Source organism: Canis lupus, chromosome 26, assembly GCF_003254725.2.
Source record: "Canis lupus dingo isolate Sandy chromosome 26, ASM325472v2, whole genome shotgun sequence".
NCBI classification, from domain to species: Eukaryota; Metazoa; Chordata; class Mammalia; order Carnivora; family Canidae; genus Canis; species Canis lupus.
Window position 1 is genome coordinate 36,827,586 of NC_064268.1, and position 13,507 is coordinate 36,841,092.

General features: G+C 47.5%; 1 protein-coding gene across 2 annotated transcripts in view; it reads left to right on the top strand.

The window, feature by feature from the left end:
- The first annotated feature begins 6,905 nt into the window (after positions 1 to 6,905).
- MINPP1 (multiple inositol-polyphosphate phosphatase 1) overlaps positions 6,906 to 13,507 on the top strand; it is a 46,219-nt gene continuing 39,617 nt past the window's right edge. Inside the window, exons 1-2 of one of the 2 annotated variants that reach the window (XM_025441397.3) lie at positions 6,906 to 7,620; positions 10,614 to 10,811. In XM_025441397.3, coding sequence (XP_025297182.3) covers positions 6,972 to 7,620; positions 10,614 to 10,811 — 847 coding nt within the window. In that variant the 5' untranslated portion in view covers positions 6,906 to 6,971. Of the gene's footprint in view, positions 7,621 to 7,675; positions 7,699 to 10,613; positions 10,812 to 13,507 lie in introns of those variants that run through there. The other variant, XM_049101758.1, reaches the window with a different exon arrangement.

Genomic DNA, 13,507 nt, shown 5'->3' on the forward strand with positions numbered 1-13,507 from the left:
TCTCCATTTTTTGTTTGTTTATACCTTCTTAATTCTAAAAGAATTGTATTCTATAACTTGCCTTGGCTAAATTTTCTTACTCTTATATTCTAAACTCTCTCATTTAATCAATAACAAGTGCTCTACCATCTTTGAAATATCCATTTTAGGCATTTCATTTACTGAATATCATCTCCTTTCCTTCCAAAATATTTAACTGTGCCAACTGCAATATTTCTTTGCATCATCAGGATCTCTGATCCACTGATCCTATGAAGTTTTGACTGCTTGTTACCCCACCGTTTGTCTTTTTTAGAACCAAAAAACTTTCTCAGAAACTGCTAAGTAGACTTCCCCTTCTATCTCAGTGACTAGAATTGAGTTACATGCTCTTTCCTAAACCAAAACTGGGAAGAAAAATAGAGTTACCAGGATTGTTTTAAACCAGCCTTTTTCTTTAAGTGGGGACAGAATGATCTTCCTAAAAGATGCATGCGTACACCCTGATTCCAAGAAACAAGGGAGAATAAATGTTGAGTGGTTACCTAATATAACTGCTATAGTATCATGTGCAACATTTATTCTTTTAGTCTCATCCACAAATGTCACTTTTTGAGGTCACTGTTCATTTGTCAAGAATAGGGAGGTATCAGGAAAAAAAAATACAAAGATAGCTCGCTTTTCACTAATCATATTCTAGGACTGCTTCTACTAAGTACTTGTTAGAGGAGATGACTTTTGGCAAGGGCATCTAACCTCTCTGTTTTGATTTCCACCTCCACAACGTGATATACATACTGTTCCTCACAGGTCATGGGATACCTGGGAAGGTAAAATAATTACATTGCTTAAATACGAAGCAATATTATTTCCACCTTTTATCTTCCCACACTGTTTGTTCTATTTCATTTATTCATTCATACATACACCCTTTTAACAAATAATTGCTGACAGTCTACTTGATGTAAGGGATGAATATTTGAGTATCAAAAAGTTTTCACCATGGCTCTTATGTCTAAGGTATTAACTAGTGAATGATTTAGCAGCGGCTGCTTTGTCCCTTGGAGTGCAGAATCAGTCGAGGCAGTAGAGGATATAAGACAAGAAAGGTGGGGTAATGCAGGTGTTGTTTATGGAATGTGAACTGTCCTGTTTACTAAAGTTGCTGCTCAGTGTGTGAGTCCATAGATGCCAACATTGCTTTTCTAGTTTAGGTATCGTTGGATTTTAATACTTACTGATATATGATATAGGCAAAGCAACTCAACCCAAGAAAAATAGATTCATGTTACAAGAAAATAGTGAACAAAAACTGAAAGATTGGTTCATATGTGGGCTAGTGAGAAAACATGAAATGAACATTAATGTACTAAGTAACAAACACTCTTTCTGATAAAGAACTGATGAATAACTTCTCTGAAAGTTCTCTGTTCTTGGGAATAAGGAAATAATGATGGCTTTAAAGTCAACTAACCACTTGTCTTAAAGGTCTTATCGCTCAAAGAGATTTTCCAATTTTGGAAAACTAACATTTCAGAAAAAAAAACAAGATGTTTAAACTACTGTGATTATCCATACTTGTTCTTGAAAAATACAGGGAAGAAGAGAAATTTTTCCCCCAAATTTAGAACATATTATTCATCTTTGTGATGGATAACAATATATTTTGGAGGGGACTTCTGGAGGAAATTTTGCCTCTGAGCAACAGTACTGGCATGTACAGGAAAATCATTACAGAACATGACTAGAAAGTGAATAGCTCCAGTTTCCTCCTATTTTTTTTTAAATTTTTATTTATTTATGATAATCATCACACACACACAGAGAGAGAGGCAGAGACACAGGCAGAGGGAGAAGCAGGCTCCATGCACCGGGAGCCCGACGTGGGATTTGATCCCGGGTCTCCAGGATCGCGCCCTGGGCCCAAAGGCAGGCGCCAAACCGCTGCGCCACCCAGGGATCCCCAGTTTCCTCCTATTAAATGGAAGTAAGAATCCTGCCAATTTAAACATTGTATCTAGGGATCAAAGTCCTAGGCGTGTCAAGACACCACAAGAGAACCTTTTTCACCACAAAATAACCCCCTTAGCAAGGCAGGATAGAGAGTGTAAAAATAGCAAGTCCCCTCCATCACTGTGCGCAGTTCAGCAAAGTTCTACTCATCAACTGAAACACAACTTTAAACAGTTCAGCTTGGCTGGTAGATGCTGGGGAACAATGTAGGGGTTTGCTATCAGTGATTGTTTCTTTTGAGCAAAGGTATCTTATCAGTGGAGTCTGGCGATCTATGCAATCTCCACATTCAAGTGAGGTTGAAGGGACTTCTGTTGAAGCATGGGTCACCCCTGCCCTGTCCACACATGTGGACCCTTCTTCTGTTGGCTGTTTCTACTGCAATAAAAAACAAATAAGCACTAAATCTATAAGTAGGAATGGAAAGATGAAACAGCAGGGCAATAAGATACTAGAGTTAAAACTTTCTTGAAATAGGTACAAGGTTAGTTGCTTAATGTAGTTGTAAGATAACAAGTATCTATGACAAACTAGCCATTGTCTGTTTACTCGGTTAAAGGAAAAGTGTTAACAAGAAACATTTTAATTATGCTCAATAAAACTTACAAAGTGATTTGGGGCCAGAACTATAGAGAGTCTCTATGTAAACTGCCTCCTTTAATCCTATCAACAGCCATATAGCATAGGTATTATCCCCAATTTACAGAAGAAGACAAATTGAGGCAACAGTTTATTTTTTAAAATTTTTAAAAGATTTTATTTATTTATTCATAAGAGACACAGAAAGAGAGGCAGAGACACAGGCAGAGGGAGAAGCAGGCTCCATGCAAGGAGCTCGATGTGGGACTTGATCCTGGGAATCTGGGATCAGGCCCTGAACCAAAGGCAGACACTCAACCGCTGAGCCACCCAGGTGTCCCGAGGCAACAGTTTAACTGGCTCAAAATCTCACATATATTACGTGATGAAGCTGGAATTTGATAACCAGAAAGTCTAACTTCCGAAACCATGTTTTTAATCAGTATTTTCTATGCTCACATGGACAGCCTACCCTTTACCCCAAAGAATTTCGCCTTTTCCTTTATTATTTCCTCACCAGAAAGCCTCTTCTTTAGTAACCATCAGAAAAGTATTATAGATGTCTGTAACTTAAAGTACTGTATTTGACACCATGCAATCTTAAGAGTGGAACAACTATTTTAGAAGTCCTATGAATAAATTATCTGGCAAAAATAGCATATTCTTTAATATAGTGGATTGAATAGAAAAGTTCTACTTAAGACAAATTAGAATAATGTGAAACGATAGAATTCAATTTTTTCCTTTTCCACTCTGAAAGACACAACAGATAATGTCCACTTCTGGATAAAATTGCATAACCATTAGCAATTCAAGTCCTTCCCCAGAGCTGGTCATCCAACTTTTTTCTTTTTTCCTATTACGTTTGGTTGCAAATCCTTTCCCACTACTTTCCCATTTCTCTCAGTTCTAAATCCAAGCCATTTTTACATTCCAATGACCGAAATCCAATTCTCCTATCTCTTCAGACAATCTTGCCTCCTGTCACTGAAGAACCTGAGGCCATCAGGCTTAGATTCCATGAATTCCGTCCTGCTAGACCAACAAATGTATCTACATGTGCATCCACCCTGCCAGTCTTCTCTCAGAAAATAAGGTCTCCTCTGGTTCTGGTCCAGATCAAATTCTCTGTGGTCTTGGTTCCATGCTCTCATCTCTTCAAGGAATCTGAACCATTAATTTTCCATCCTACCTCTCGTGTTATGGTAGATTTGTCGAATACACTGCTATCATGCTCAGAGCCTCACAAGAGGGAATGCAATCTATCCATGGTCTTTACCAAGAGGCAACCATGTCTTATACTACACAGACTCCTGGGTACTAGCTGATTGGACAAGGTGGGCAATTATCTCAAAGGGCACCCAACTTACAGACTGGCCAGAGGATTAAGACATGGCCTGACATGAAAAGATGAGCAGGGCCTGTTGTCTATTTAAAACTTCTCAAAAGTACTCACTGCTTTAAGAATGAGAAACTCAATTTAAGTAGGATGAGTGGATTGTTATTATTAGAAAAACTATGGGATTCCTGGGGAGGGGTGGGGGAGATGGGGCTCAGTTGGTTAAGCATCTGCCTTTGGCTCAGGTCATGATCTCAGGATCCTGGGATCGAGTCCCATGTTGGGTTCCCTGCTCAGTGGGGAGTCTGCTTCTCCCTTTCCCTCTGCCCCTCTCTGCCACTCGTTCTCTCTCACTTGCTCTCTAATAAATAAAATCTTTAAACAAACAAAGTCATGAAATGATCTTTGGTGCATGTCTGGCTTGTGAAAGTCCTTTGAATGGCCAGTGGAGGTTTATACCTAGTATAGCTGCTAGAGAGCTATGTGTCTAAGCACAGGAATAGCACATATTACTGAACTTTATTGATAAAAATACCATTCGTGGTAGCCTGTCCTATGAATTTCAAATGTCATCTGTAATTCTCACAATAATTCCACAATGTCAGTTCTAATATTCCTAATTTTCAAATAAGGAGACTTAGTTGTCTCCGAGAACTTGAGTTACCTCCCAAGGACACTCAGTGAATGATTGGAAGAGGTTGGTGTCAGGATCCAAGGCTTATTTCCTCTTTGCCCTCTTCTAACTAAGTCTGGCTTTTTCCTAATGAAAAACATGAAGAGCCCTGGGTGGCTCAGTGGTTTAGCACCTGCCTTCGGTCCAGCCTATAAAATGTAAGGGTTAGGAAGCTCATGAAGAAAAGGTAGATTTCACCAAACATCGCTTTGAGCAAGGTTCTGTAAAACTATCACGGGCCCCAAATATCCATCCTGCAAGACGGCCTATCGGGAAAAGAGCATGTCGCGGAAAGCTGGCTTCCTGCTACAGAACGTCTTAAAATTCGCGGCGTCCCAGTGGGGGACCCGGTCTCGGTTCTTCACCGTCTTGCTGGGGGGTTCACATACAGAGACGCCTGTCTGAGCCCGAGCCGCCTAAGCAAGGAGGAAAGTGGTCCAGACGGAGACGGGCTGACCCAGAGCGACCGAGTCGGCCTCTGAAGGAGAAGCTCCATCACACAGAACTGGGTCCAAACTCCCCTGAGGCCGGGGCACCAGGGGACTCCTCTCGTCTCTCCTCTTTTCCCAACGAGCCCACAGAACGGTGCTCGACGGGAGACAGGGAGGTATCGTGCGGATTTATGACGGGTCCTTCTTGTCCCTGGGGCCAAGGATTCTGAGCCATGAGCACGAACACACGAGCCCACGGGAGTGCGGAATTGCGCGGGGGCAGTTTCAGCTCGGGGGGCGCTAAGGGCACGAGCGCTCCCTGCAGCAGATCAGCTCGTGCTCCGCCGCGCACGGTGTGCGGCTCCCTGCAGGGCCAGGCGCTCGCCCGTCGGGGGCTGCTGCCCGGGGGCCCAGCTCCAGGGACCGACGGGGCGCGGAACGGGCTTCCCTGGAGGAGGGCAGGGCCCGGCGGATGCGCACTTCCTGCGAGCGGGGCGCGGGCTCGGCCTCTCCGCAAACCGCGAGCGGGGCGCGGGCTCGGCCTCTCCGCAAACCGGGAGCGGGGCGCGGGCTCGGCCTCTCCGCAAACCGGGAGCGGGGCGCGGGCTCGGCCTCTCCGCAAACCGGGAGCGGGGCGCGGGCTCGGCCTCTCCGCAAACCGCGAGCGGGGCGCGGGCTCGGCCTCTCCGCAAACCGGGAGCGGGGCGCGGGCTCGGCCTCTCCGCAAACCGCGAGCGGGGCGCGGGCTCGGCCTCTCCGCAAACCGGGAGCGGGGCGCGGGCTCGGCCTCTCCGCAAACCGGGAGCGGGGCGCGGGCTCGGCCTCTCCGCAAACCGCGAGCGGGGCGCGGGCTCGGCCTCTCCGCAAACCGCGAGCGGGGCGCGGGCTCGGCCTCTCCGCAAACCGCGAGCGGGGCGCGGGCTCGGCCTCTCCGCAAACCGCGAGCGGGGCGCGGGCTCGGCCTCTCCGCAAACCGGGAGCGGGGCGCGGGCTCGGCCTCTCCGCAAACCGGGAGCGGGGCGCGGGCTCGGCCTCTCCGCAAACCGGGAGCGGGGCGCGGGCTCGGCCTCTCCGCAAACCGGGAGCGGGGCGCGGGCTCGGCCTCTCCGCAAACCGCGAGCGGGGCGCGGGCTCGGCCTCTCCGCAAACCGGGAGCGGGGCGCGGGCTCGGCCTCTCCGCAAACCGGGAGCGGGGCGCGGGCTCGGCCTCTCCGCAAACCGGGAGCGGGGCGCGGGCTCGGCCTCTCCGCAAACCGGGAGCGGGGCGCGGGCTCGGCCTCTCCGCAAACCGGGAGCGGGGCGCGGGCTCGGCCTCTCCGCAAACCGGGAGCGGGGCGCGGGCTCGGCCTCTCCGCAAACCGGGAGCGGGGCGCGGGCTCGGCCTCTCCGCAAACCGGGAGCGGGGCGCGGGCTCGGCCTCTCCGCAAACCGCGAGCGGGGCGCGGGCTCGGCCTCTCCGCAAACCGCGAGCGGGGCGCGGGCTCGGCCTCTCCGCAAACCGGGAGCGGGGCGCGGGCTCGGCCTCTCCGCAAACCGCGAGCGGGCGCGGGCTCGGCCTTTCCGCAAACTGCGAGCTGGGGTTTGGGGCCCGGCCGCCCACGCCGAGAACGCGGCCTCTGGGGCTCCGCGGGCGGCGGGGTTCATCCCCGCCGGGTGCACGGGGCGGGGCGGGTCCGGGCCCCGGAGCATCCCCAACAGCCGGCGCGGCTTGGCGGAGTCAGCCCCGCGCCCACGCGGGCTGCCGGGGGACGCCAGCGGCCCCTCCGCCTCCGCCGCCCCGAGCGCCCCGAGCGCCCCGAGGCCCGCCCCGCCCCGCCCCGCCAGAGCGCACGCGCGGCGCAGCGCCTCCTGGGGGCGCGCGGAGGCCGGAAGCGCCCTCGGGCCCGCCCCCGCCCGCCGGAGCCGGAAGTCGCGCCCGGGCAGCCCGCCCGTCGCCCTCCGCGGGCCGCGCCGCACCATGCTCCGCGGCCGCCCGCGCCTGCCCTCGGTGTCCGTGGCGCCGGTCGCGGCCCTGGCGGTGGCGCTGCTGTCGTCGCTGTCGCGCTGCTCCCTCCTGGAGCCCGACGACCCCGCGGCCTCGGCGCTCAGCCCCTACTTCGGCACCAAGACGCGCTACGAGGATGCCAACCCCGGGCTGCTGCGGGACCCCGAGGCGCCGCGGAGGGACCCCGAGCTGCTGCAGGACGCCTGCACCCCGGTGCAGCTGGTGGCGCTCATCCGCCACGGCACCCGCTACCCGACGGCCAAGCAGATCCGCAGGCTGCGGCAGCTGCACGGGCTGCTGCAGGCCCGGCGGGGCGCGGGCGGGGGCGCGGGCGGGGGCGCGGGCTCGGCGGGCGGCCGGGACCTGGGCGCCGCGCTGGCCGACTGGCCGCTGTGGTACGCGGACTGGATGGACGGGCAGCTGGTGGACAAGGGCCGGCAGGACATGCGGCGGCTGGCGCTGCGCCTGGCCGCCCTCTTCCCCGCTCTCTTCAGCCGCGAGAACTACGGCCGCCTGCAGCTGGTCACCAGCTCCAAGCACCGCTGCGTGGACAGCGGCGCCGCCTTCCTGCAGGGGCTGTGGCAGCACCTGCACCCCGGCCTGCCGCCGCCCGACGTCGCAGGTGACGCCTGACGCCGGGGCCTCGGCGCCCCCGCCCTGCCCCGAGCCCCCCGGGGGTGCGCGCTCGGCCCTAACCCAGGTGTGCCCCGGGGGTGCGCGCTCTTCCCTGCCCCAGGTGTGCCCCGGGGGTGCGCGCTCTTCCCTGCCCCAGGTGTGCCCCGGGGATGCGCGCTCTTCCCTGCCCCAGGTGTGCCCCGGGGGTGCGCGCTCTTCCCTGCCCCAGGTGTGCCCGGGGGTGCGCGCTCTTCCCTGCCCCAGGTGTGCCCGGGGGTGCGCGCTCGGCCCTAACCCAGGTGTGCTCCAGGCCGCTCTGGGGCGCGCTCGGCCCTAACCCAGGTGTGCTCTGGGGCAGGATGGGGCGGGAGCCGCCGCGCGGTGGTCGCCTCTCCATCCCAGGCAGGCGCCAGCCCTGCCTTTCCTTCCGCCCTGGCAGCTGCTTCCAGGACTCTTCTTCTGCAGGCTTTGCTTCTCATGCTGTTTGGGTTTTTTTCACTTACCAACATTTTTTTTTTTTTTTTTTAAATAACATGTTGGTTCTGGAGCCACATCCTGTTTTAGGAAGCTGCTCCCAAGCTTTCTCCACTGCTGGGCTGTTTTCCCTCTGTGTTGCTGTTGTGTGTGCTGTGAACTTACCCCCCCCCCTTCCCCTCCCCCGTAGCTGTGGCTCACGGTCACACGACTTTAATTTATTCCGTTACTTTTGCAGAATGGGAGAGATCATCTAGTGGGGGGGGGGGGCTCGTGTGCCACAGGTGGAGAAACAGCCCAAGAGTATACCCTCTTGACTGTCCCTGGTTACTTTGAGGAGCAGAGTCAGCCTGGAATCCATGTCCTCCCCCCACCCCATGGTGCGCCCTCCCCACCGCACAGAAAATGTGTCCTAGCCACGGATCCTAACACTAACAGACACTTAACGCCCGCTATGTGGCTTTGCGCCAGGCATGCCTAACATTTGTTTCCCTAAATCCTTGCCAAAGCCCTCTGACGTTGGTCATGTTTTCTCCCTGCCCAGCAGAGGGGATTGAGCCACAGAAACACTGGATGATCCTCCCAATTTCCTATGGCTTGGGATGGACCCAACCCTTAACTACAGCTTCTGTTCTCCTGTAATTCAGGAATAAGGATAAAAACATGTAACATGTTGGGATCCCTGGGTGGCGCAGCGGTTTGGCGCCTGCCTTTGGCCCAGGGCGCGATCCTGGAGACCCGGGATCGAATCCCACGTCGGGCTCCTGGTGCATGGAGCCTGCTTCTCCCTCTGCCTGTGTCTCTGCCTCTCTCTCTCTCTCTCTCTCTCTCTCTGTGTGACTATCATAAATAAATTAAAAAAAAAATGTAACATGTTTGTTCCAGAGAGAAGAGCAAGTGTTACTATTTTGTTGCCCATTTCTAAGATCAGAGATGGAGTGAGACATTGTTGAGCCTTAAACCCAAGTGAAGAGTGAATTAGAAGTAGCCTGGGTTGTCCTTTGTCCCGTAGCATCCTCACGTACCCGGTGTAGCTGCTCCAGGAGGCCTTTCTGCTGAATGTGTGTCACGTTCCTGCTACGTGGGTCATTCTCTTGGCTGACTTCTGTTTAGTCACTTGTTGTGCTTTGTAGTGATTAATAGAAGTGAAAATCTCCCGCGAGTTAAGTTACGTGACCGTTCAAAGCAAAATGCATTTCATTATAGTACAGTATGTATAGTGTAGGCCAGAAAGGGGCTACTGGCCCTCCTGGGATGAGGTCATAGAGGTTGAGCCCTTTGCCTGGCTACTTTATGATCTATAAACTGTCGTTTTGCCTCTTGTGCACCCCTGGCTTTCAAGGGAGGCCATTGAATTAGATTTTGTATTCTTCCAGCAACTCAGGACAGTACCTTTGTTTCTGTTTGAAGAGCAGCAGTAATGAGTTCACAGCAAGGATGAAAAATCCAGATCCACCTGGGAAATTGTTTTTTGAGGCCACAGAGAAATGATAAAAGTCCCTTATTTTCCAAGTCAAGGTGTTTTATAAACTATAATCCAGTTGGCAGTGACCGTGGGCAGAGTTCTCCGTTTCAGGAGATCCTGAAATGGAGACACATACGTAAATATAAATGTGTTTTTTCACCCCTACATCCAAAGCAAAATGGTATAACTGACTTGGTTTTCTCATTTTGTATATAGAAGTAGTGTTCTTGGTGTTCTTTTCGTGGTAAATTATCAGAGAAATGATTGGAACCGATGAGTTTTGAACATGACTGAAGAAACTTAAAAAGGCCCCCTGGTAGTTGAGGCATGATTGCGGATACTTTTATAATACATATATTTGCTGCCAAGTTGGGGAAATAATAGGACTTAGTAATTCTAAATAGAAAGTGTCTGGGAGCTTTAGTTATAAATCAAAAACAGAAGCACCAACCAGCACCAAATACAGGAGACCTGAAGCGTCCATGTGTTTGTGCTGTTGTCAGTAGTTTTTGTCCAAAGCAGAGTCTTTTGTAAAGTAACACAGCATTGGAAAAGTTAAAGAGAAAATAAAACACACTGTGTAGACTTTGCTTAGAGTAGAAAAACATTTGATCTGCTGAATTAGTCTTTCACGGTGTAATGAGGAGCTTTGCTAGTTTTTTGTACATGACAGAAACAGTACTTACAACACATTTCTGCACTTCTTAGGATTTTCATGCTAATTATTTTTGCCTTAAGAAACTATTTCAACCACCTTTTTTTTTTCACTGTGTAGTGTAGCAGTAACATATTATCTCCGATTCTCTGTTTCTTTAGTTTTTTTCTAGGATATAAACCCATGAATTAGTCATTACAAATGGGGAATAGCTTTGCCCTGTCTTTTGTGATCAGCGTGTGCGTATTTCAGACACACCAATAAACAGATTTTGTGTTCCTTTTCACACTTGAAGCAAAATTTTCAGTAATCTGAAATTATCAATTGTATTGATGGTATATATAATATATGTATATATATCTGTTCATATATATGTATATATAAACAAAATATTGTTCTCTTTCAGACATGGAATGTGGACCTCCAAGAATTAATGATAAACTAATGAGGTTCTTTGATCATTGTGAGAAGTTTTTAACTGAAGTGGAAAAGAATGCTACGGCTCTTTATCATGTAGAAGCTTTCAAAACTGGACCAGAAATGCAGAACATTTTAAAAAAGGTTGCTGCTACTTTGCAAGTGCCAGTCCACAGTTTAAATGCAGGTAATGTGTGCATTTGTTTTTCATTTGAACTTTGAGATAATTTAAATGGTTCTTGAACTCTGGAGAAAAAATATGGAAGTATAAAATAATTCTTTTTAAAGGTTCACAGTTGATTTTATGTTAAGAAAAGAGTATGTTCTCGGTTGAGAAAATTGTGTATCTCATGCTTACTGTTTTTAGATTCATATTCTTTGAGCTTTATGTAAATTAAGGTACAAGATTCCTTCTATATATATCATGAAATTTTTTTTGAGGGGAGAGGTATATAAATCTTCAACTCTAAGCATTATTTATATAAAAGACATTTTTTTGAATTATTACCCCATAAAATGATAAAAGTGGGAAATTACATAAAATTCTTTAGCTTTGAAGCTGATCAGAAATGTGAACCTGTTAATGTTTTGAGATGGGGTATTAGAAAGTGAAAAGCAAAGTAGTGTATTACATTTATTTGAGGCTTTTAAGCCTAGAGATACTAAAAAAAATTAGCATTTGTGTCTGTCAAAAGGTATTGCGATGGACGGGCTACCTGTTGCAATTTGTCAATCAACCCCATACACTGGAGAGTGAAAGGGGGCATTGTTAATAATTATGCTGGGATATCAGGTGGAAAAGCCAGGTCATATGCTCACCTACCAATAGGAAATTAAGAAAAAATAATGAGGGCAGCCCTGGTGGTACAGCGGTTTAGCGCCGCCTGCAGCCCAGGGCCCAATCCTGGGTCCCGGGATCAAGTCCCACGTCGGGCTCCCTGCATGGAGCCTGCTTCTCCCTCTGCCTGTGTCTCTGCCTCTCTCTCTCTCTTTCTCTGTGTATCTCTCATGAATAAATAAATAAAATCTTAAAAAAAAAGAGAGAAAGAAAAAATGAGATTTTTCTCTGATTTCTAAGAATTTATAATTTGTACAGCAAATGTTGACAAACATACATACAAATTTTGGATTTCTTATATTGAGAGTAAATTTCCAAAAGTCTAGAAGTAGGAGATGTAGGGAAAACAATAGACTAGAATCATGGATTTTGAATGCTTTATAAACATCAAAAAAGTGAAGATACCTGGACTAGCATCTAAAATTGAGGACGTCTGGGTGGCTCAGCAGTTGAGCATCTGTCTTTGGCTCTGGGTATGATCCTGGGGTCCCTGCATGGAGCCTGCTTCTCCCTCTGCCTATGTCTCTGCCTCTCTCTCTGTGTGTCTCTCATGAATAAATAAATATAAAAATCTTTAAAAAAAAGTAAATAAAATTGAATTTTTTTCTTTCCCCAAAATGGCTAAACATTGTGATCACCTACAGAGCTTTATTTTATTATTTTTATTTTTATTTTATTTTTTACCAATAAAGCTTTAAAAACTGTTTATTTTAGGGTCACCTGGCTGCTCATTTGGTAAGGCCTGTGGTTCTTGATATCAGGGTTGTGAGTCCACATTGGGTGTGGAGATGACTTAAAAATAAAATCTTTTTAAAAAGTTATTTATTTTAATGTGAAGTAATTTAAGCCTGTAGATAATAATAAAAGCTGATAATGAATGTTGATATACCCATAACTCAGTTTTATCAAATTTTCACATGCAGCAGTTAGTTGGTTTAAATGAGTTGAAGTCCCTTGGTCCCTCTCTGGGACTTATTCCTCATCTTTTCTTCCCAGCAGTAGCTGTTGTCATGAATTGGGCATTTAAGTCATCCCATGCCAGCTTTAATATTTATGTTTCTACACATAATTGGGTTATTGTTTTGCAGGTTTTAAAACTTTTATGAAAGATGTCAAACTATGATATCAGTCTGAAATTTGATTTTAATTCAGCTTTTTATTTTTTTATTTAATGTGTGTGATTCTAGTGCTACATTTTAAACTTTATTTACAGAATTCCATTATATAGCTATATTAGTATCTGGCTATTATTTGGTTAGTGACTGGTTAGATGTTGAAAATTTTTTAAGACATAATTTTTAGTCACTGATGGGGTAGCTGAGAGTGGCTTCTTTTTGGAGGCAAAATAAGCATCGTGGTTATAATCATGTTCTGCAATTGGACTGTTTGTGTTTGAATCTTGACACTGTTGTACTACTAACTCTGTGGTCTTTACAAGTTCAGTACTATCCATAGGCCATAGTGTTTTGTTTTTTTCTGTAAAATGGGTATAGGAATAGTACCTTTCTTTTAGGATTATTGCAAGGATTATATGAGATTAATTCATGCAAAGTGTTAGGACAATGCCTGGCGGAGGAATTTCTCAAAACTATTGTAGCTATTTAAGTACTTTTTTTTTTAATGTGGAGGGATGACGATGTATGTATTTTCTATAACTCATTTTTACTCGGTAGTATATCTGTCTTACGTAGCTCTGTCTCGTTCTTTTGAAATCTATGTGATTTCATAGGATATGTGATTCTGTTTCTAAGTCAATGATAGTTAAAAATGTACTGAACCCATCGGATTTTACTGGTAGGGGGGTTGGAGCCAAAACAATGCAAATTTTTTTGTAGCAAATCATTTTCCTACTGAGGTTTTTCTTAGATTTTCACCCTTTCAAATGATGGTTCAGTGAACATTTTTATAGTCTTGATTTTTGATCTCAAGAATTTATAAGGTGAATAACTGTGGATGGAATTATTGGGCTAAGGACAATGAATATTTTACACTTTGACATGTCCTTCCAAATTCTTCTCTGAAAGTGTAGGAATTAATATAAACAA